This window comes from Nelumbo nucifera, chromosome 8, assembly GCF_055504915.1.
Source record: "Nelumbo nucifera cultivar China Antique chromosome 8, China Antique-T2T, whole genome shotgun sequence".
NCBI lineage: Eukaryota > Viridiplantae > Streptophyta > Magnoliopsida > Proteales > Nelumbonaceae > Nelumbo > Nelumbo nucifera.
Window position 1 is genome coordinate 581,483 of NC_142656.1, and position 23,072 is coordinate 604,554.

At 38.9% G+C, this 23,072-nt stretch overlaps 1 protein-coding gene across 1 annotated transcript; it reads right to left on the reverse strand.

Annotated features, from left to right (window-relative positions):
* Positions 1–1,174: 1,174 nt before the first annotated feature.
* Positions 1,175–20,152, reverse strand: LOC104600453 (proteasome subunit alpha type-5). Its single transcript, XM_010263371.3, has 10 exons — positions 19,985–20,152; positions 19,745–19,784; positions 19,567–19,648; positions 19,391–19,471; positions 18,260–18,373; positions 18,079–18,180; positions 3,924–3,982; positions 3,090–3,192; positions 1,652–1,717; positions 1,175–1,526 (listed from the first exon to the last, which is right to left on the reverse strand). The coding sequence occupies exons 2-10, from the start codon at positions 19,756–19,758 to the stop codon at positions 1,434–1,436; spliced, it is 714 nt and encodes a 237-aa protein (XP_010261673.1). The 5' UTR covers positions 19,759–19,784; positions 19,985–20,152; the 3' UTR covers positions 1,175–1,433.
* Between the last annotated feature and the right edge of the window lie 2,920 nt (positions 20,153–23,072).

Genomic DNA, 23,072 nt, shown 5'->3' on the forward strand with positions numbered 1-23,072 from the left:
AAGCCCAGCCCATGTAAATTTCTAAGTTGGGCCGGTTCAGGCTCGGGCTGAGCCCACCCAAGTTGCACCCCTAATCAGAAATGAACACCGCCAACGATCAACATTGTTATCTGGGCGAAGTCTGAAAATATTGGGCCGACGGCCGACCTGCATGGGTGAAGGATCATGGTGGAGAGTCTGGGGATGGAAAAGCGATGGTATTACTGTGGTTCACACTTTTTTGTAAGTTCACATGTGCATAAGCTCGCATATGCCCATCACAGGCGAAGTCTGAAAATATGTTATCTGGGCGAATCTTTTCCATGTTACAAAGAAATATTTTGCTGCTGATTCAGAGTTTTCTAGAAGAATTCAAGTATTTGCCAGATCAGGACAGGGAACTGTTCTGGGTCTGGTTCCCAGGTCGAACGGTCTGAATGGACAATCTGTTCTAACTAAAAAAAATGTAAAAATTTAAAATATATATATTAAAAAATAAAAAAAGACCAAAAACCATTGTCCAGATTGATAGTTTAATCGCCCGAGTCAGTGGTTTGCTGACCAAATCAACAGTTTTGGGGTGAAACGAAACCGGTCAGGTGACCAGTTCCCGATTTTTCCGGTCCCATCCGGTTTTAAAAACACTGTTCCAAAGGTAAAAAAAAAAAAAGAATGGAAATGGAGTCCATCGTTAATTCAGAAAGCATTGAAGAGGAAATTTAGTATTTGCAGCATGAAATCCATCAAGAGGACCTTCAAAATCAAAGAGGAAGGTGAAGGACAAGACCTGCCAGCTGGAGTTCCTGCAGAACTCTGAGACTGACTGAGGCTCAGAAGGAAGAAGAGGAGCTTCTAGACTTGACCAATGACCACCCACTGCAAAAACAATTTTGACTACAGCATTTATGGCATATGCTGTGACAGGACGTCAATCGATGCATTTTTTATTTTCTTTCAAGTTTTTCCTTGAACATTGACCTTTTTATAGGATCAAAATTTTACATGTGACCGAAAAACAAAGACACCCCTCCATTATTATGTTTAAAAAAAAAAAAAGACTAAACTAAAGGAGGGTCTTCCATTACATGCAAGTTGTTAACACAGTTGCCGGATGAGTCACACACTGATTGTGTGTACACCTTGTGTAGCAGATCCAGACTCCATAACCCCCACCCCCACCCAATTGTTTCAGGCATTAAGGAGAAACATCTTTACCATTAAGTCCAGATAAAGATTTTTAACATTGACCTTTTTATCTCAAACTAAGAAGCCATAACGCTGCAGTTCCACAATCAAGAAACCAAAGTCCGAATTAGCTTTGGACATACTCAGCCCCTAAAATGAGGGGGGAACGGAAGCAAATGAGGAATCCTACTAAACAATACAGTACAAAATGTATGCATGTGTTGCAAAGGAAAAGAAATCAGCCACAGGCATGGATTTGGAAGAAATCTTCATAGGCGACTAATGACAGCCTCCACTTCAGACGGGGAGTAGAGATGATATGTTGGAGCCACCTTTGCAATATCAACATTGTTTGGAGTCACCTAAGAACAAAGATCACAAACACAACCCAAAGCAACAGATAAGCATGCGCAACTCTCCCATGTAGGTGTGGGTGCTTGTGGACAAACCCAAATAACAGATAGGAGCATAATTGTGGAAAACCTACCTTTTCTTCCATCACCTGCTTCAATATGGAAAGAGCTATCGTTTCAGCTTCCTGAAGCGTTATATCCTGCACATCCAGGGAAACAACTAATTAGATTCACCACAGAGCTTTCCTAGGTTCATCATTGTTAAATGAGAAATAAAACGTACAATCAAATATTGGAATCTGGAAATGTGATCCAGTAAAGTTAAGCAATTTGACCATGAGGTGAGTAAAAGAGCCCTAAAGAACTCTTTCTTACTAAAAAAAAGTCCTGAAATATTTTGTTCAAACTCTTATTATTTTCTTTTCCCTTTTTTCACTTTTTGTTTGAAAACAACAGGCAAGTGCTACTTTAAAAAGTCAACGCCCTGACCAAGTTAATGAATCCACGAATTTGGATCTAATTCACCTCTGAGCATTGACTAATTTTATCAAATTTCAGAATTATTGACAAAGTTGATGAATATCTAAATTTGTTTCTAATTCCCATTTGAGTATAAAATAGCAAATTCAGATTTTGTGTCCACCACCCATAGATGTAAATTTATATAGACCAGGATAAGGGAGATGAGAAAAAGTAATACGTGAAACTTTTTATTCCACAGTGAAAAAAAGAAATATTCCTTAAATTGTTTACTACATATCTTCTGCGTTCTTGTTTTCAGAGTACTTAAACTAGTTTTCTATTAGGGGCATGTTCGTTTTTTGGTAAATGTTGCATGTTGGGGCGGGGGGGAGTTGGTCAATGGGTTCCCATTGACCAACAATCCCACATTCTTTTTGCCGATTCATGTGGGACCCATGGAAAAATTACAGTGATACCCTTCTCCCAGCGCATGATGGAACAACATTGTCCCTTCTAATTTTGTCTTTCTAAGGATAAAATGATCATTATCTCACTAATAAAAGAACACAGGTAAATATACTTACCCGAGTAAAGGCCAAAAGAAAAAACGAACAGGGTCTAGGAGTTTCTTGGGATTGATGCCACAGTACCCATGCACCCATGTTCAAAAGGGGGTGGTATCTCATCACAGCTTAAGGACCACCCTTGCATGTCCCTAAGGCACTTTCCATGGTTGGTTATTCCTCAAGTGTTCTTTTTTTTCCGATACAAAGGTTAATTCATTGGTTATTATTGAGGAATGTTTCAAAAGATCCTTTCTGCAACCAAAGCCACTTCCACAAGAGAATTCAACCATCCAATCATTTTTATGTTGTTACTATTGTGTAAACCTACTTTTATTCTTTTCCCCTTATTCTATTGGCCAGGTAAAATTGTCAAACTTTACTCAGATTTCCATCTCCAGATATTGACCATACTCTAGAACTTTTTGGATGTTTCAAATACCAGCTAAACAGAAAGATAGATATCTAAAAAGACTCACCAACCATTCCAAACATATAGGAAGCCTACTAAGAAAAAGAATAGTAGAAAACCAGAAGATGCAAATACCTTGTTATATTGCTCCTGCAAAGAGCTGTCTGCTCCTTCAGAACCTGAACCTATTGCTTTTGCATTGCACTGCCAGAATGTTCCAGATGGATCTGTGTAGTATCTGCATATTATGTGCATATTCTTAAGACGCTCACCCAAATTCTAAGGTATATAAATATAGTTTAGAAGTATTCTTATATCCTGTCCTCACCCATATCATAATAACTTTGATATTCCAATGAATTTCGTTTATTCATGTTATCAGATATTACTTCTAGCTTTCTTTCTACATTTGCTTTAGCAATGACCTCATTTTTCTGGGCATTTCTTATGACCAAGATCAAAAGCCTAGCAAAATCAACTAGATATTTTAAATTAGAGATTAGCCATCAAAAGACTCGAAAGTGTTAAAAAGATGGGCATTACCATTAGTCTCAAATTTTTGGTTGAGTTGTCCAGCCTTGAGATGTTGTATAGCACATACACCCCCAAAAAATAATAGATAGAAATAACATATATATGTTGTGTCCCATGATGGAAAGCAAGGCCACCCTCACCCTATGAAGGTACCTCTATGCTGAGGATTTACTATTGCCTTGTTGAAGACAGCTACAAATATTCAACCAAGGTTATCTGATTGCAGGGATGGCTTACAAATTAATAAGGGAATCTCATTTTTAAAGTAATTGCTTCTAGCTTTTCTTTATATATAAATAGAAAACATTAAAATCTTCTCCAGAACTTCCATTATTAAACACTACCTTAGTAGGTCCAATCTAATTGCAGCTAGAGAACGGTAATCATAGTCTAGATCATACAAAAATATATGAATTCAGTGGAGAGGGTACTTACAAACTAGGGCCATTCTCATCATGACCAGCAATCAGAAGAGATACCCCAAAAGGCCGAGACTGTACAAGACAAAATTACAAGTCATTAGGGAGTGTTCAAGTATTTTAACAAATAGAAGCTACTCCACATCCATAGTGCCACCATTCCAAATTTTTTATTTTCAAAAGCAAGAAGGCAACTATTAAAAAGTCATGTCATGATGATGAAGATGGATATGAACCAAGGCTGGAGAGATAGGCAACTTAAAAAGAAATTTATGTTTTTTGTGGACTTAGGTTAGGGTTTGGGTTTGTGAGGATAAGGGTGTGGATACAGATTTGTCTTAGGTAATACGGCAGTTAATTTGATTTGAAACTTCCAAAGCCAAAGCTGGAGTGGTAGGGAAACTTAAAAAGAAATTAATGTTTTTTTGTGGATTTAGGTCAAGGTTTGGGTTTGTGAGGATAGGGGTGTGGATAAAGATTTATCTTGGGTAATACCACGATTAATTTGATTTGAAACTTCTAAAGCCATTGATTTTAGAGGATGCTGAGATGTTTCGAAATAATATAACATTAACTCCCAAAAATTACAAAGATTTTATTGGGTATTAAGGGGGCTGTTGCTTGGTGCAATGATAAAATTTTGGGCAGATGACCATGAGAAAACAAGTTTGAGTCTAAGAGTGGCTATTGGGTAATAGCCTTATTTTAATGGAATTTCTGAAAATTGTTCTAATGATTTAACCAAACATGGTTTTCACCAAGCTTTGACAGGGCTGATTTAGAGAGAAGTGTTTCTCTCCCTATAGAAAGAGTTGTAAATCACACCTGCAATAATCTGAATTAAAAGAAAAGAAACAGGAGAAAAGAAAGAGATTGAAGAGAGAGAAGTGATGGAGGAAGAAGATGGAAGAAAAGGAAGAAGAAGAGAGAGTAATTCAAAATCTCTCTTCAGCCCCCAATGATTTCTTTTATTCTTTTGTTGTAAAAATAAGGACAATTACATGAGTGCCCTTAGTAGCGCATCCATCACTAAAAACAGCAATAAAAAACACTAAAAAAAAAGAGAGAGAAAACAGGCCTATAACTAAAGCCCACTACCTACTAACACAAATCATAAACCTAACTTACAGAAAAACAAATAAACTAAGGCCCATCCAGCCCAATATCTCTACAGAAAGTTTGTGAAGGCTGAAAGTAGAAGGAACTTGAAAGAAGAAGGCTTACCAAGAATGACCTTTTCATGTGTATTTGATGGCTGTTAGTGGTTGAACTGAGAGAACTTGCAAGAGAAGACAAAAGAATAGAGAAATGGGAAAAAACCCAAGAATCATTCAAGGGCTCTGGTTTCATTCACCGAAAAGTCAAATATTGCAGAAAAAAAATCTCCAAATTCATTGGCCATGTTTTGGCAACTTAAATACATATGTAGACCATCTAGGATCAGCCAGAGTACCTCCTAACCTACGAAAATTGAAAACAACTCCAGCACTCAAACCCAAGTCAACAATAACCAACTCATAAGCTACTTCGTCAATGATAAAATTTTAAACATATATACAAACCAAACTAACATGGCATCTAACCATCTCAATAGATTAAAATACTCTGACTAAGGACTCCTTAAGTAACCTGAATAGAAAATTGATGGCAAAGCATTTTTGGTTGTCTATACAAGATTGATATATCAATAACCATTTAAACTCTTAATAAACATCTAAGTAGATAAGTCATACAAGTTATTCTGACCTTCCTACAACATTTCTGTGTTTCGAATCCCAGCTGAATGCAAAATCATACCAAGTAACTGCAAAGAAACTTCCTTGGAGAGGGAAACAGGCCAGGTCCTACTGCATCCACCGCAAACCTCAATGAATTTTTCCCTTCAAGCTTTTCTCCACATATGTTGGGTTGGGGCATAGAGCAGGCTGCAACAAGAATTCAAGGCACAACACAACAAATCTCCACCTTGTCTTGAATTCCATCAAGCCACATAAGAATAGTAAACTCTCTCCACCTTCACCACATAAGCCCCAAAGGGCACGTCTCAGAAATGTAAATACCAATCAAGTCCAGCCAACTGATGGTGGCTCAGTCGGTAGGTTCTCTGACTCGTCGGAGTAGAGACCTGAGATCAAATTCCGCGCCACCAGGGGTTGGGGGGGTTAAGGGAAAAGGGATGAGCTACCCCCTGTTGTGTAGCCCCATGAAGCGAAAAAAAAATACCAATCAAGTCCAAGCAATGCCACAAGGATAGGTTTTGTCAACATATCAGCAAGATTCTCAGTTGCAGCAATCTTCATCACTAAAACAACGACCTGAAACATGATTCCCCAAATGAAGTGATATTTGACATCAATGTGTTTGGTCTTCTCATGGAACATTTGATTTTTAATCAAATGTATGGCACTCTTGCTGTCACAATACACAACTGTCAACTCCTGCTGCAAGCCAAGGTCACCAACCAAACCTCTTAGCCATAACACTTCCTTCACCACCTCTGTCACTACCATGTACTCTATCTATGTAGAAGACAAGGCAACTCAGATAAGAAAACTCCTTTCCAACTAATGCCACACCCAGAGATAGTGAAAACATAACCAGTCAAAGATCTCCCATCTAAGACCACCTACATAATCTGAATCCACAAAACCAACAACACTACCACTGGTGTCAGTGTCACAATCCATGTCATAAACCAAGCCAACATTTGCGGTGCCTCTGAGATATTGAAGAATCCATTTCACTACATACCAGTGACCTTTTTCCAAGATATCCTATAAACCAACTCACAACACTAACAGCATGTGAAATACCTAACAAGGGCAAACCATAGCATACATAAGACTACCACTAATGTTAGCATAAGGAACAAGAGGCATATGTTCCTATGCCTCCTCAATATGTGGCGACAAAGCAAAATTAACCTAAAGTGGACTATGAGTGGAGTGCTCACTGGCTTACATTTCTCCATACCAAAACGCTCAACCACCCTCTCTATGTACTACTTCTGGTACAAGAACAATAATGCAAACGCTTTGGTCCCTGTAAATCTCCAAACCCAGTATTTTCTTGGTTGCACCAAGATCCTTCATCTCAAACTCACTGCTCAACTACTTCAAACTGTTGATCTCAGGCATGCCTCTAGCAACAACCAGCCAACCAATATGTCATCAACATACAACAACAAATACATAAATGAACCATCTAAGCTTCATGTGATACACACAGCTATCATAATCACTCCTAAAGTAACCATATCCAATCATAAAAGTGTCAAACCGCTTATACCACTACCTAGGTGAATGTTTTAAACCATATAAAGATTTTTTCAACAAGCACACATGGAAACCCTCTAGTTGATGCATGTAAATTTTCTTTCTCCTTAAGCTCATCATGTAAGAAAGTTGTCTTGACATCAAGCTGAAAGGTCCAAATCAAATAAAGCAACCATGGCAAGCAACACACAAATAGAACTATGTTTCACAACTGGTAAAAACACTAAAGCCCTTGTACCCTTGCATCTTCAACCCTGTGGCGGTTTTACAAGCTCCCAAGTTTGATTCTTATGGACAGGCCCAATCTCCTCATTCATAGCAGTCATCCATTGAGAAGATTCATCACAAGAAATAGCCTCCCTATAAAAACATGGCTCATGACCATCAAGGTCCTTTGCAACAAACAAAGCAAAAGCAATCAAACGCACATAATCATACCTTTGAGGTGGTCTTGTCTACCTCCTCTATCTAGAGGGCGCAAGTCAGGTACCCAATTTTAAGATTTTAAACTACATTGAGATTGGGTTTTCAGTCCAAGCCCATTGATATTTTGACAAAACCTCAACCTGAGCCCACTGAAGTTGCACTCCTACCTCTGTCTACTTGTAGCAATATGGCATCATTGCTCCTCAGGTGCCTCTTCATTTGAGGAATCATGCACCTCATCCTGAACTCAAGTGTCTTCTCACACTGTCCAGAGTCCCCACATTAACACCACCTGCTTACCAACTCCCTTGCCCCCATCAACATCAACAAACCCCTTACTTTGACTGAACATAGCAGACTCAGGTTACATCCTTGCTAATAATAAACTTAGGTGACTTTGGATCAGCACACCACAACCTATATCCCTTCACCCCAGATGCATAACCTAGGAATATGCATTTCTAGGCCCTTGGCCAAAGCTTATCTTCTTTCACATGAGCATATGCAAGATAACCAAATATTTGCAAATCAAAGTAGTTACCAGGAGAACCAAACCACACCTCTTCAAGAGACTTTAACTCAATGGCAGTTGAAGGAGATCTATTCACCAAGTAGTAACCATACTGACAATTTCAGCCCTAAAGTCCATCAATAAATCAGCATGTAAGAGCATGCAACATGCTCTCTCCAAGAGTGTTCTGTTCATCCGTTCTGCAACCCCATTCCGCTGTGGTGTTTTTCTAACAGTGGCAATGTCTAGCAATTCCTTCTTTTTTTTTGAAGATTAATAAAGATAAAATTTTATTGCCAAAAGGAAAATAGTACAAACATAACTAGGTGACAAGATGTGACCACCACCAGAAAACAAAAAGACTCGTTACAACATCACTTCAAAACAAAACAATCACTTAAAGACAACACAAAACGTCATCACTCTTTTATGCATTCAAAGAAATCCGGAAATCAGCACCAAAATCTTCCTTCCTCAATCCTTGAAACTCAGGAAGCCGCAGCACCCAACCAATAACTGTTGAACTGATAACAGCCACTGTCTCTTCCATACTTCTCTTTTTCTCCTCAAATAGTCTTCGGTTTCTTTCCTTCCAGATCTCCCAGCACACAGCAAAGGGAATACAGGTCCATAAAATCTTAGATTTAATGCCACCACAGATCTTTGCCAGCAACTAAAGATTTCAGCCGGATCTGCATCTGTTCATCTTAAATAGCTTGAAGAAATAGGACCAAACTGGAAATGTGAATTTGCAGTGCAGTAGTAAGTGAGAAACACCTTCCTCTTCAGAAAAACACAGCACACACCTACTTGGAAACTGAATGCCTCTGAGCTTCAGATTATCCTGGATTAAAATGCATCCTCTCACAATCAAGCAAAAGTTTCAGCCCTTGGAGGCACTGGTTTCCCCCAAACACCCCTAACTGGATCAGCCTCCACCTGATTTCTTCTCAAAGCCGAGTACACTCCATACACTCCATGCACTCCTCCACCTCCCAATCGAACAGGGGTCTTCTGAGATTTGGGTTCCAGATCACAGCACCATTAACTACTTCATAACACTCTCAAATAGGCACTCCTTTCCTGCTCAAATTGTATAGCGTTGGGCATATTTCACAGAATTTCCCAACCCCGGACCAATTATCTTCCCAAAACCAAATACTCGATCCACTCCCCACTTTCCAAGAATAAAAGGGGATCATCAAAGAGTTAAAGCTCATGATTCCTTTGCATACACTAACACCATATGAGTGCCACACCTCCCTTGAGTCCCACCCAAAATTCATCACCCCATACTTACAGGCCACCACTCTCCTCCAAAGGGCCTCTCTTTCTCTTCCAAACCTCCAAACCCACTTTTTTTTATATCTAACCTCCAAAACCACTTACCCAACAAAGCTCTGTTGAAAACTCCTATCCTTTTCAATTCCTTCAATTTTGCAGAACTCATCAAACTCGCCAACACAATATTATAAACCAATATCAATTTTCAAATGCTTGATTTTCTTAGCAATCTGCTTTTCAATCAAGGCTTTCCACCATTTGAATGTGACAAACATATCACTCTTGCACTTCAGGAAATATACCAGACCTTTCATGAATGGTCATCAATGGAAGATGGAGGTATTCAGGAAAGTTGCGAAGCTAGGTGGAGGCAAGATGGTTTCCTTTGATGCTTCCAACCTGAGTGCCGTGCAGATTAATGTAGCTGGAACAAAGCCAAAGCTTATCCCAAGGTCTTTGGAATTAACTTCAGATAATGTAGAACTCAGGGTTTGGATTGCAACATCTACAGAAGCTAGATGGTGGAGATTGGGGAGGAGTGGGGAAGACGAAGATGACGTAGCCTCCAAGGTTCAAGTTAACACTGGGAAGGAAACTGTAAAAGCAAGGGATAGGAAAGCAGTACCCCAGTCTTCCACTTTAATTAGCAAATCAGAGTATCGGACTAGGACTTTTGCCCAGGTAGTAACGTCCAAAGGTGGAGAAAGTCTGTCAAAAGACTTTTTGAATTTGAACAAGTGTCCAAAGGTGGGGACAGGTGGAGGTAGATTGGAACAGCAACCAGGTGGATTGTCATTTGATATGGCCCAGGCCTGCAGTCAGGGAACCAATACTAAACTTTTAAAAAGACTGGGTCAGGTTCAAAATTATAAGGATGGGCCAACGGTAGAAGTGAGGGGTACTGGTGGGCCAAGTCTTAAACTTCAAGTGGATGGGCCTGGAAATAAGACTCTAACAGCAAGTAAGCCCATAGATAAATCAGGTGACCACTTAAATAGGCACGTGAGGTGGAACAAGGTTCAAAAGACTATGGACATTTGCTGTGGTATATCTTCGTCCTCTTCAGATTGGTCTGCAACTGCCTCAAAAGAAAAACGTTTGTCTGGTCCGACCTTAGCGTGGCAGCCAAGACTGGTCTCTTACTCCACTAGCCCAGATAAACCTAATCCGAGATATAAACGCACGAGGTTAGAAGAGGAGGATTCTGCTTCAGACTGGGTAAGTGTAGATAATGAGTCCCTGAAAGAAGAGTTGTATGTTGAAGAGTCCAGCTATGGTAGTATACAAAATGACGTTCAAGGTTTGGGGAGGAAGATGACCCAGGATTGAAGTTACTGTTCGAAGAAGAGGCTTGTACACTTCCAGGAGAGTTGGTTCGGCCTAGAAAGTTGGAAAAAAAGAAAACAGGCTCGGGTGAGGAGAAAACCGAAACAGGGAGAAAAGGGGATTCAATCCTTTGTAAAGACCAGGGAATGGGTGCTTGTACGGTGTGTGATGGCAATCTGATTCCTCCAAGCAGAGCTATAAACTGCCCGCTTCCCACTGCAATCAATCCAGATCTTGATTTCGAGGGTCCTAATCCCAGCGAAAGTCAAACAAAAGGGGTTCAGGCTATTCCAGCAACTCATATTGCGTCTTCTTCCTCTCAAGGTTTGGATTGTTTTCAGGTTCAGTTTTTGGTTACTAACTCTGTTTCCCCAAGTCCTGTGTGTGTCTGGCCTACAGGTGATTCCAGCCCAGCCTTAAAGTCTGCCAATTCGTTTCATTCGGGACAAGTGACAGAGGTAGTGGGGGAGATAAATTCAGAAAAAGAAGAGAGAGAACTAGGGGACAAAATTTGGGAGTTGATCTTGGAACTATTTAGAATCCGAATGGAAGAGGAGCTGAATGTGAAAGAGGGTAGGGTTGAGGAGGAGATTATTCAATTTCCAAATGCAGTGGAGAAAAGTGGATACAGTGGAAAATCAAAAGGACAATGGAAAAAGAAGAGGAAGGGGTCAGGTAAGAACTAGAAGGAAATGAGAAGGTGGAAGAGTCTAGTAAGAAGGTAGGAGGGCTTTCTAAGAAGAGGAAGAAAAAGCTGAGTGAGGTGGAGAGGTTGAAGAGTGGGGTGGTTTATGATAAAGTGAGTGGGGGTAGGAAGGATAGAAAAAAGGTGTAAAGAGGGTGGTTTGGTTGGGGCTACCTGAAATGTTTGTCCATGAAGTTAATAAGCTGGAACGTAAGAGGTTTGGGGAGTTCAAAGAAAAGGCAAGTGATCAAAGACTTCTTGAGAAGAGAAAAGCCAGATGTGGTCTTAATACAAGAATCAAAATTGTCTGAGGTGGACAAGAAATGGGTGAGGAGCATCTGGTCAACAAGAAATTTGAGTTGGGCCTTTGCACAATCGTGGGGAGCTTCAGGGGGAATTATTACTTTATGAAGAAATAAAGACTGGGAGTGTGAAGAAGAATTAATTGGGAACTTCTCGATGTCAATAAAATTGAAGAGAAAGGGAAATGGGTGGGCTTGGGTGCTAACTAATGTCTATGGTTCCACCTCTTACAAGGAAAGGGAAGCTTTCTGGGAAGAACTAACAGCTGTTAGGGGTTTGTGGGATGGCCCTTGGTGTTTGGGTGGGGATTTCAACGTAATAAGATTCTTAAACGAGTCCAATAACCCCAATCGTAGGATTGCATCTGGCATGAGGAAGTTTAATCTCTTTGTGGAGAATTTTGCATTGCGGGACCTCCCTCTTCAGCAAGCAAATTTTACCTGGTCAAAGTTCCAAGAAAACCCTACCTGTTGTCGATTGGATAGGTTCCTCTTTACAGTGGATTGGGAAGATGAATGGGGGATTTTAGGTGTTACAGCATTGCCAAGACCTATTTCAGATCATTGCCCAATCAGGTTGTCTCAAGAAAGACTAGATGGAGGCCCATGCCCTTTTAGGTTTGAAAACATGTGGTTACTTCATCCAGAGTTTCTAGCGAAGGTAAAAGAATGGTGGGAAGTGGACCAAGTGGAATTCCGATGGAAGGGGTATAGGTTTTACAAGAAACTACAACTCTTGAAAGCTAGACTCAAGATTTGGAATAAAGAGGTTTTTGGTAGATTAGAGCAAAGGAAAGTGGAAATCAGTCAGAGAGTGCAGGAGCTAGATGGACTAGAAGCTGAAAGAAGATTGGGGGAAGAGGGTAGGATGGAAAGATGGAATTTGAAACAGGAACTGGAAGATCTTCTTAGGAAAGAGGAGATAAGTTGGAGGCAAAAATTCAGGTGCAAATGGCTAAAGGAAGGGAACATCAATACAAGGTTTTTTCATTCGTTGGCAAATGGGAGGAGAAGGAAGAATTATGTTTCAAAATTAGAGTGGGATGGGCAATTGCTGACAAGGGAAGATGATATAGCTCAAGCTTTGGTTAATCACTTCAAATTAGTGTATGACAACCCAGGGAGACCTAGTGAGAGCTTAGAGGACTTGGAGTGGAGGGTGGAAGATAGCGTCTTATTGGAGTCTTTGGAAAGAAGATTTTGAGGCCCAAAAAGTGAGAAATGCGATCTTCTCCATGGATCGAGATAAAGCTCCTGGGCCTGGTGGTTTTTCAATGGCCTTCTATCAAGATTGTTGGGAGATAATTAGAAAAGATTTGTTGGAGGTTTTTGAAGAGTTATGAAAGAGGCAAATTTAACTCGGGAACAAATGCAACTTTTATTGCCTTGGTTCCTAAGAAGAAGGGCGCTCTCCAACCAAAGGATTTCAGACCTATAAGCCTGGTGGGAAGCATGTATAAGATCATCTCTAAGGTCCTAGCGCTAAGATTAAAAAAGATCCTCCCGTCTCTAATCTCATCGTATCAAGGGGCCTTTGTAGAAGGAAGACAAATTGTGATCAAATACTAATTGCCAATGAATGTGTTGAGGGGAAGAGGAGGAGAAAGGAAAAGGGGTTGGCTTGCAAATTGGATCTTGAAAAGGCATATGACATGGTGGACTGGGATTTTTTACTAGAGGTTCTCAAGCGGAGAGGGTTTGGGGAGAGATGGTACAGTTGGGTAAAGGGATGCATTTCTTCATGTCATTTCTCAATATTGGTGAATGGTGTAGCTAGGGGTTTATTTCCTGCAAAGAGGGGTATTAGGCAAGGAGATCCATTGTCCCCATTCCTCTTTACCCTAGTAGCTAATGTGTTGAGTGCCATGATTTCGAGGGCCGATGCTAACAATTTGATAAGAGGTTGGAGGATTGGTAGGGAGGAGGTGGTGGTCACACACTTACAATTTGCAGATGACATCATCTTCTTTTGTGAAGGGGAATTACGAAACTTAAAGAGTCTAGTGCTTCAGTTTGAAAGGAAGTCCAATCTTAAAGTGAACTGGGGAAAAAGTTGTGTGGCAGGGCTCAATTTAGGAGGAGAGGTGGATTCCTTAGCTAGGATTTTGGGTGTGAAGTGGGGGGCTGGCCTTTACAATATTTGGAGCTACCACTGGGAGGGAACCCAATGGTTGAGAGTTTTTGGTACCTTGTAATTGAAAGATTCTTCAAGAGGTTAGCAAATTGGAAGAGGAATTACATCTCGTTAGGGGGTACGATAACCTTAATCAAGTCAACCTTAGCCAACCTGCCAGTTTATTTCCTGTTTACCTTTAGAGTACCATGAAAGTAGCTAACCAGTTAGAGAAGATAATGAGGGATTTCTTGTGGGAACCAAGGGATACTAAGAAGGATCACTTAGTGAAGTGGGAGGTGGTTTCTAGGAGTAGGGATGATGGAGGCCTTGGGTTAGGAAATATAAGATTAAGAAACATGGCTTTGCTGGGGAAATGGATTTGGAGACTACCGATGGAATAGGACAGACTTTGGTATAGAGTGATTGTTAGTATTCATGGATTGGCAGATAACAGTTGGGATGCAGGACTCGACCCTGGGGCTTCTCAGTGTTTTCCTTGGAAAGCTATTCAAGGTATTTTGCCTTTTATGCTTCCTTATTTCAAATATAATGTTTGCATTGGAAATAAAGTCTTGTTTTGGGAAGATGTTTGGGTTGGTGAAAACTCCCTTAGAGATAGATTTCCTTCTATTTACTCATCGTTTGAAAACAAAAGAAAAGTGATTTCTTCAGTGTTTGTTGATAACTCCTAGGATTTGTGCTTCAGAAGAAGTCTAAGGGATTCTGAAATGGGGATGGTTGATGATTTGATCACTCAGTTAGGGGAAGTCTTTCTTGATCAGTCCTGTAGAGATAGCAGAATTTGGAAACCTTCCCCTTCTGGTTTTTTCAATTGCTCTTCTTTCTATAACATTTTGCTTCAGACCTCTAACCTTGTAGGGAACTTTCCTTCAAAGGAGGTGTGGGGTAGCCCTGTACCCCCTAAAATTCAGGCCTTTTGTTGGGAAGTGGTACTCCAAAAAATCAGCACCTTGGATTTATTGCAGATAAAGAGGCCAAATATGTGACTCTCCCCCCATGTTTGTTGCCTCTGTTTGGGTTCCGGTGAGACAATTTCACATTTACTAATCTCATGTCCCTTTGTGTTCTTTATTTGGTCTTGGTTCTCTTCTCTCTTTGGCTGCAGGTGGACTCCCTCCTCAAGCGTGGTGAACCTCTTTGATCCAACTTTTTACAGGCAACCAACGGTTCGTGGAAGGATTATGTGGAGAGCCACTAGAGTGTTGTATTGTAGTCAGTGTGGGAGGAAAGAAACAATAGGATCTTTAAAGGCAGATGTAGATCCAAGGAAGAGGTTGTGGAAGGAATAACTACTAAGGTTATCCATTGGTTGAAATCTTGTGATCTTTTTAAGGATTTCTCAGTTCAAGACATTTATAGAAGTTGGGGTATTGTGGCATCTACTACTACTTCCAAAGCTATGATACAGGAAGTTTAGTCCCCACCGGCACAACAAAGGGTGAATCTGAACTTTGATGGAAGCTCTATAGGTAATCCAGGCCCATCTGGTATAGGAGGTGCTTTCAGAGATAATGAAGGCAAGGTAATGGCTTTGTTTTCAGGTCCAATAGGAGTTGGAGATTCCTTAAGAGCGGAAATCTTGGCACTACATCAAGGTGTAAAACTGGCCAAACAATTGGGGCTACAGCAGATTGAGATAGAGGGAGACTCCAAGTTGGTAATTGGGTGAATGCAATCAGGGCAGCTGGGAATTTGGCAATATAGACAGCTGATAAGGGAAATTCTTAGCATAACAAGGGAGGTGGGTGTTTGGTTCAAGTGGGTAAGGAGATCAGCAAATGGTTTTGCTGACGCCCTAGCAAAACAAGGGACTGTAAGGGAGAGTCTTTATTGGGCAGTGCTGTAATGTTTGATGTTTATTGGATCAACCTTTTCTAATAAAGGTTGAATTCTGTTTTTCAGGTTAATTTATCTCTAATGAAAATTATCATTTCTGATAAAAAAAAAATGAATGGTCATCAATGAATGTCAACAAGTATTGTGAACCACCCTTACATGTAACTAAAAGAGGACCCCAAAGATCAAAATGTCCTTTGGTTCTATGAACAAGTGTACTGAAATTCCCTCTGCTTTGTTTACTGAAAACACAATTTTCATAGAAATTTAGATTACCAATCCTCTGACCATACAACAAACCCCATTTGCTCAACTTTGTCATGCCCCTCACTCATACACCCCAGATGCATGCCATAACTGAGTGGAAACAAATCATAATCAGAAAGGCACATCAAAACTGCCAATAACTGTGCTTCCCAAGAGATGATAAAGGCCATTAACTTCCCTTCCATTACAACCAGAACACCTTTAAAAACCTTCAAGACTCCACCTTCAGCTAAAAATTGATAACCATGGAAATCTATAATGCCTAAAGATATTAGGTTTTCCTTCAATTCTAGAACATGTTGAACCTCCAATGTTCTAACAATACCATCATACATCTAACCCAAATTGTGCCCACACCAACAACAGAAAGCCCCTTATTGTTCCCCAACAAAATTGTACCACCACTAATTGCCTTGTATGTGGAAAACCAATTTTTATCTGGGCACATGTGAAAAGTACAACCTGAATCAAGAATCCACTCATCACTTGAGCTACAAGCAAACACTGTCAAAATATCCTAAAAATATCAGAACTTCCCCCTCCACTAGCAACATTTGTAGCTATAGAATTGTTTTCAACTTCTTTTTCCCCTTATCTTTGTGCTTTGGACAGTTTTTCCTGATGTGCCAACCACATGACATTAATAGTGTTTAACTTTCCAAGACTTAGACTTTGATCTGGATTTCCCCCAACTACCTAACCCTTCTTGTTTTGTTCTGCCTTTCACAATTAAGCCATCTACCTAATCCTCAAGCTGACTCTCCGACACCTGCTTTTTTTTATAGGAAGACACCCGCTTTTTCAACTTTTTAGAGTTCAAATATGCTTAACACTTCATTGGACAAGCATAACTGGATAGCACTAAGTGCACACTCTAGAAGATCATCTTTATTCTCTTCAGACATTGTTGTCGATAAAGCTTCCTTCCCTTTCAACACCTTGAGCAACCCCTACTACACCACCGCGGTACACACCTTGATACGCCACAAATTGAAATAGTTCCTTCCATCAAACTTCTCTTTGTCATATGTCATTGTTGACACTGCTCTTGCCACCATCACAAAACCCAGTCACAAACCAAAAGGCTCTGATACAAATTTGTTGCGAAACTACAAACCTAAGACCTTTAACTTATTGGAAAATAGAAAAACAAACAGGAACAAACGAACTCAATAGAACACAGAGAGTTAACATGGTTGGCCATGTGCCTACATCCACGGGAGGATGAGCAGAAATCCACTATAACAGCAAAACAATGGAGTATGAGAGGTTGCTCAGCTTCTCACAAACACTAGCACCCTATACACCTGAAAAACACACTTTCCTCTAAATCTATCTGTGTTGAAAAGCCCCATATAAAGTGGGAACCACCAACTTGAACTTCGATGGGTGCAATACAACTAACCGTAGAAATTCATGTATTTGATGTATGTTTAGGGGCGGGCTGTCATCACATGATTGTTACCATCTACTTTAGGCCTATAGCCTTTGGCAACTCAACTAGAGAGATGGTGTTAACAGTACTGCAAGGTTTAAGAATGGAAAATTCCCTCAAATAGTCAAATATAATAAACTTGTGGTGGAGGGAGATTTTAAGGTGGTGGCAGGGGTAGTGGTGGAATGGATTAAAAACAAGAAGGACCTTGGATTTCTGGGCACAGCATATAACAGAGGTGATATAGCTAGGGATATAAGAACATCATTCAATTGGGTAGAGAGATCAGCTAATTGACTAGATGATGCCTTAGCTAGGCAAGGGACTAATAGACAGGAGTTATACTAAGGTAGTGTTTCCAATGGAGATTGAATGTACATTAAGAGATCAAAGGCTAGATATAGATACTCGCCTACTCAGGGCAAGTCTACCAAAGAAGGGTTCACTGTTTCAGTCAGTGACTCTTTAATCAAATATTCATGTTACAAAATCAATAACTTTCTATTGCTTATCAAGAAAACAAAAACTTTGGATATGACCATTTTGGGGAAGGGATACAACAATCTTGCACAGATTAAATATGATGAAATCATACAGAAACTATTCGCACGCAAAACATCTTAACTAAGTTGCCACTTGCTCATTACAATAGAAACAATTAACATCCAAAAGAGAAGCAGGTATAACCATGGATTCTTCATCTCCTTCACCAAACCGCAAGGCAAGGTCACAGAGAGCTTGAGTGGTAGACTCCACAGTCATTGGCTCCCCATATGAGAACCTGTGGTTCTGGAAAATGATACGTAAAATGAGTTATTTGTCAACATTAACAATTCCTATGAGAGTGAAAAGTGAATAACAACAGCACCTGAGTTTCAACTCTTGCGTGTTCAACAAGTGTACGAGCATCAGCTATCAATCCACTCATTGCACACCCTATGTGTTCATCAATTTCCATAATTTTCTCCACGCTGCTGGGCTCCTGCAACAGAAATTGAAAATGAAATAAATGCAGCCATACCTGAACACTAAAAACCATTAAATTACCAGTATGAATACAAGTATTGGCAAAAAAGATAGATACATAGCCCAATAAGCAAGCCATGGATTGCTTGTAAATATGCTCTAAACAAGGAATGCTGACAGTCATAGTTGTCAAGGCCACGCCTAGGCGACAAGGCACCCTTTGAGGCTCGGCTCGCCTAATCGGCAAGCAGTTTTGTACTATGTATTATAAAATACTTTTTATTCTTTATTTTTTGACATTATAATTATAAAATAGGCACTATTAAACTAAAATATTCATTTTGTGTGTTTATATACTAATTTCTTTTTATTATTTTCTTATTTGTTAGGGTTTAATCAATACAAACATTGATAAATGCTGTATTGAATCCTCAAAGACTTTAAAACCAGAACCAATAAGTAAGGAAAAACTTAAAATTTTGTCTAATCAACACATTTTTACTTTTCTTCTTTTCCTATAACAAAAATAAGGGTTCAGCCCCTATTTTTTTATTTTTCTTTTCCTTCTTTTTCTTCTCATTAATATGTTGGTTTTCTATACTTTAACATGAACTCTATACTTTTCTTATTAAATTATGAATAAGTAATAAAGAAATATGGTTATGGTACCTAGCCACCTAGGGAACTACCCTAGGATCTATGTTTTCTACATAAAAAAATCCATTGCCTAGGTGACGCCTAGTCACTTGGGCAACAAGGTGCCCCCCTGTCGCCTAGCCTCGCCTTGGCACCTTGAAAACTATGCTGACAGTGTAAAAGTAGTACAACCATGTCTGACCGGCTCGTGGAGGAGGGGGCTTTAGAGAGGAGAATGATTCACAAAACCAACCTTCCACCATAATTAGCAACTACTGTACTCCACTCAACTAGGCCTTGTCCAAATAACTAGCAACTATTAAAATAAAACAATAAACATAAGAAACTAAGAAAAATAAATAAATGAACACAAATGAAATTAGTAAAAGTGTCTAACCAGCAATGGGGAAGTAATGCGCTTCTCGACTGCGAGCACAACTCCTTCCTTCGTCTTCAACCCAATTGCAGTCGAACCCAACTGCAAGAAACACGAGTTCCCTATATAAAGCACCCTCTTTTCACTCAGTATAAGATAACCCAAACACCCACCCATTTACACGCGTGTTAGATTACCTTGATCGCCTCGATGGCATATTCGACCTGAAACAACCGCCCCTCCGGAGAGAATGTGTTGACACCCCTATCGTATTCAGTCCTTCGACCACGGAAAAGGATGCCTCAGCGGTAAAAATAAATAAAGAATTATAACAAATAGACAGCAGCCCTGTAATTGGCATCGAAGTGTTCTCACCTGGTAAGAAACATCTTCAATTCGATTGAGCCCCGGCAATCTACATATGCATGGAAGAACGAACAGAAAATATCGCAAATCAGGAGGAAATGCTGAAATTATCTAAAATTTCATAGATCTCAGGCTATTCCAACAGGGTAAAGTAGAATATCTAGATGAAGATCTAAAAAACATGACACAAATCATTGAATCAAAAGCTTTTATATAAGGGGGTTTTTAGGGATATACTTGTATAAGTACCTTGTTTATGCCAATTATGCGATAGAGGAATTCGTCGTACTTTTGGAGCTCAGCTTGGAACCTTGAAAGTTTAGAGTGAAAGAGGTTTCATTAGAGCTTCAAGCTCCTTAAAGCTTGCCAAGCAAGGCAGCAAAGCAGCAAGGTAGACCGGCAGGGTGGTTCGCCGAGGGAGAGAGATTGGGCCACAAACCCTATGCAAGAGCTTTTAGGCCTGCTAGGGTGAAGGTGATCAGGTGATATTGGGCCGGACCTGGGCCGATGTTAACACCCATCCTAAGGACTATTAATTTGTTATATATAGTAATTTATAAATAAAAATATAAAATCTATAATGCGAAAAATACACGATATGGGAAGAGCTTTGAACAATGAAAACCCCATGTACATTTTGATACATACCACCTGAATGATTATCACAATTATGATATCGATTGACTGGTCACAAGTTTTTAACATTATCAGGTCTTTCTAGTATTATACTCAAATCCATCTATACATTTATTATATAGAGAACTAGCGGGGATTCGTGACAAAATCTGAAAGATTGAATAATTTTATTTATTATTAATAATTAAATTTTACTATTAATTAATTAAAAGTATTCAAAATTACTATTAATATTTAAAATTTTAATAATTACATTTTTCATTTAATGTTGATTTACAGAAAAAAAAATTATTGTTAATTTAATATAAATAAATATTTTTTAATAAATTTAATTTTATTTATCATTCATATTAATTTTAATAATTGTTATTGTTTCTAATATTTTTAAATTAAATTTTTATTAACTTCAAATAAATAAAAATAATTATAAAAGCTAATATTTTTATTAATTTCATTAATAATTAACAATTATATAGGAATGGCAACGGGGTGAGTTCGGGGTGGGACACCCCATCCTTGTACCCGCTCCTTATTCAAGACACTCTACCCCATCCTCACCCCAATCCCAATAGTAGGCATGTTTAGGGCAAGGCACCCACTCCCCATTAGGGATAGGAAACCCTCGAATTTCCCCACCTCTAAAAGAGATTCCTTAGGATAAAGATTTTAGAATATTTTTATGTAGCTAGATTGGGAATTGTGACATGGCTTAATAGGAGTGGTGAGAATGGGAGAGAAAAGAGAGTAAAGGAGAGTGGATGGTGGGGTAATGGATCAAGGAGAATGCATGCTAATGAATTAAGAATGTTGGTTTTAAGAATGAGTGATTGCCCTTCTCCGACCCTTACTGCCCAACCTGAGAGCAGACAGCTAATGCGTTCCACTTATTGAACAGGGTTCTATGGTCGGTCTGTGACCCCTGGATGTCGAAGGCATCCTTGGGGATGATCTCGTAGTTCCTACGGGGTGGAGATGATGGGGTCGTTCCATGGATTTTTCTTCATTTTGTCGCATTTCGCTCAAAGGGTTGAAGGGAGATAGTGCATCAAGTTGTTCGCAAGGGCCAACTTGATCCTCTTCCCCAATGATCCCAAATGTATACAGCGGGACTCTGCGATCCATGGGCTATGTTAAGCGAAAACCAAATAATATAAATACATAAGAGTATATAATTGTTTTATATTTAGACTTTTTAATAACCAATCCAATCGAACTTGACTCGAGTTTGTTGGTTTTCAAATATTTCCGATTGGCTTTGGTTTTAGCAATTTTTCAACCCAACCAACTTAGGTTAGTTTTAGTTTAGCCATTTGTAAATTGACAAGAATTGAACCGACCCGACCATAGATATTATTATTATTATTATTATTATTATATAAATTTTTTAATATGGTAAAGTGTGAAAATCCCATATTTCTTAGTCTAAACTATTTCATATCATAAATCCAAGTTTTTAGATTTGTTTTTTAATAATACCACTATAATTTATTAAATTTTTAAATTTTAAATCTTTTGATTAGACAAACCAAACCAAAAATAGATCCAAATCAATACAACCCGAGTTGGCATGTTTAACAAATGGTTAGTCGGTTTCAAATGACAAACTCCCGACCTGACCATGTCAATTTGGTTGGCGAAACAACCTACAACCAAACTGAACCAATCCTTGAACACTTCTAATTCCAACTAAATTAATAATCTAATATCAAATAAAAAACAATAGTTTGATCTCCAACAATTATTGATATTTTATAGTAAAAATACATAATTATTGAAATAATTTTATAATAAAATAAAATAGATATCTAATAAAAATACAATAATTGAAAGTATGTAATAAATATGAAAAATAACAAATTAGTCAATAAATAGTTCAATCTCAAATAATAGTTTAATCTCTAATAAATATTAATCAGTAAATTAAAAATACATAATTACTAAAAATAAATTTATAAAAAAATACAATAAACTAAATTTCAAAGTTAAATAATAGTTTTTTAATCTCCAATAACTATAGACAAATTTCTATTAAATGACAAAATAAAAATAGATTTATAAATAATTAATGATAATATATTTATCAAAAATATAATAAATAATTACTAAAAATACAATAAATATTAATTTTAGTATATATAACTATATAATGAATATACACTATTGTTGTAAAATTAATAAATATTATTTGTTTTCATTTTTTCTATTTTATTAATTTATATAAGTGAAAATAATTATTTACAACATTATAAATATTAATTATTTATTGAAATTAATCATTCATAAAGTTATAATCAGTAGGCGCTTTAGGTAAGCCAACAGCACGTCGACACGCGGCTGGGTGCGGTGTGCAGCACGGGACCAATGGCGCAGCCACGCGCGGTGACCTCGGATGGTAGTCTCAAGTATTAGGTGTTACCCCCCTTAAGGTAATCACCTAAGACCTAGGTTGGAAACCCGCTACTCCAAGCTCTCTAGCTCCTAAGCAACCTCATCTGAGCTACTATACTCAGGTCTCGTCCACCCTTTCTCCTACACCCTCACTAACTTGACCGTCGAAGTCCTCGCCACGGGCTAGCGCTCGGGGCCTCTAATGTCCCTTTCTTTGCAGGTCCTCGGCCTCGGCACTCCTCCGACCCCACTAGTCCTCAGCCTCAACCATAATGGACTCTTCCATATGCCAGCTTGTCCAAGAAGCGAAGCT

Coding starts and splice junctions, on each gene's coding strand:
- LOC104600453 (XM_010263371.3), bottom strand. Junction 19,472..19,566: donor ATGCCATCGAGGCGATCAAG/GTAATCTAACAC, acceptor TGTTTCTTGCAG/TTGGGTTCGACTGCAATTGG. Junction 3,193..3,923: donor GATGAGAATGGCCCTAGTTT/GTAAGTACCCTC, acceptor CATAATATGCAG/ATACTACACAGATCCATCTG.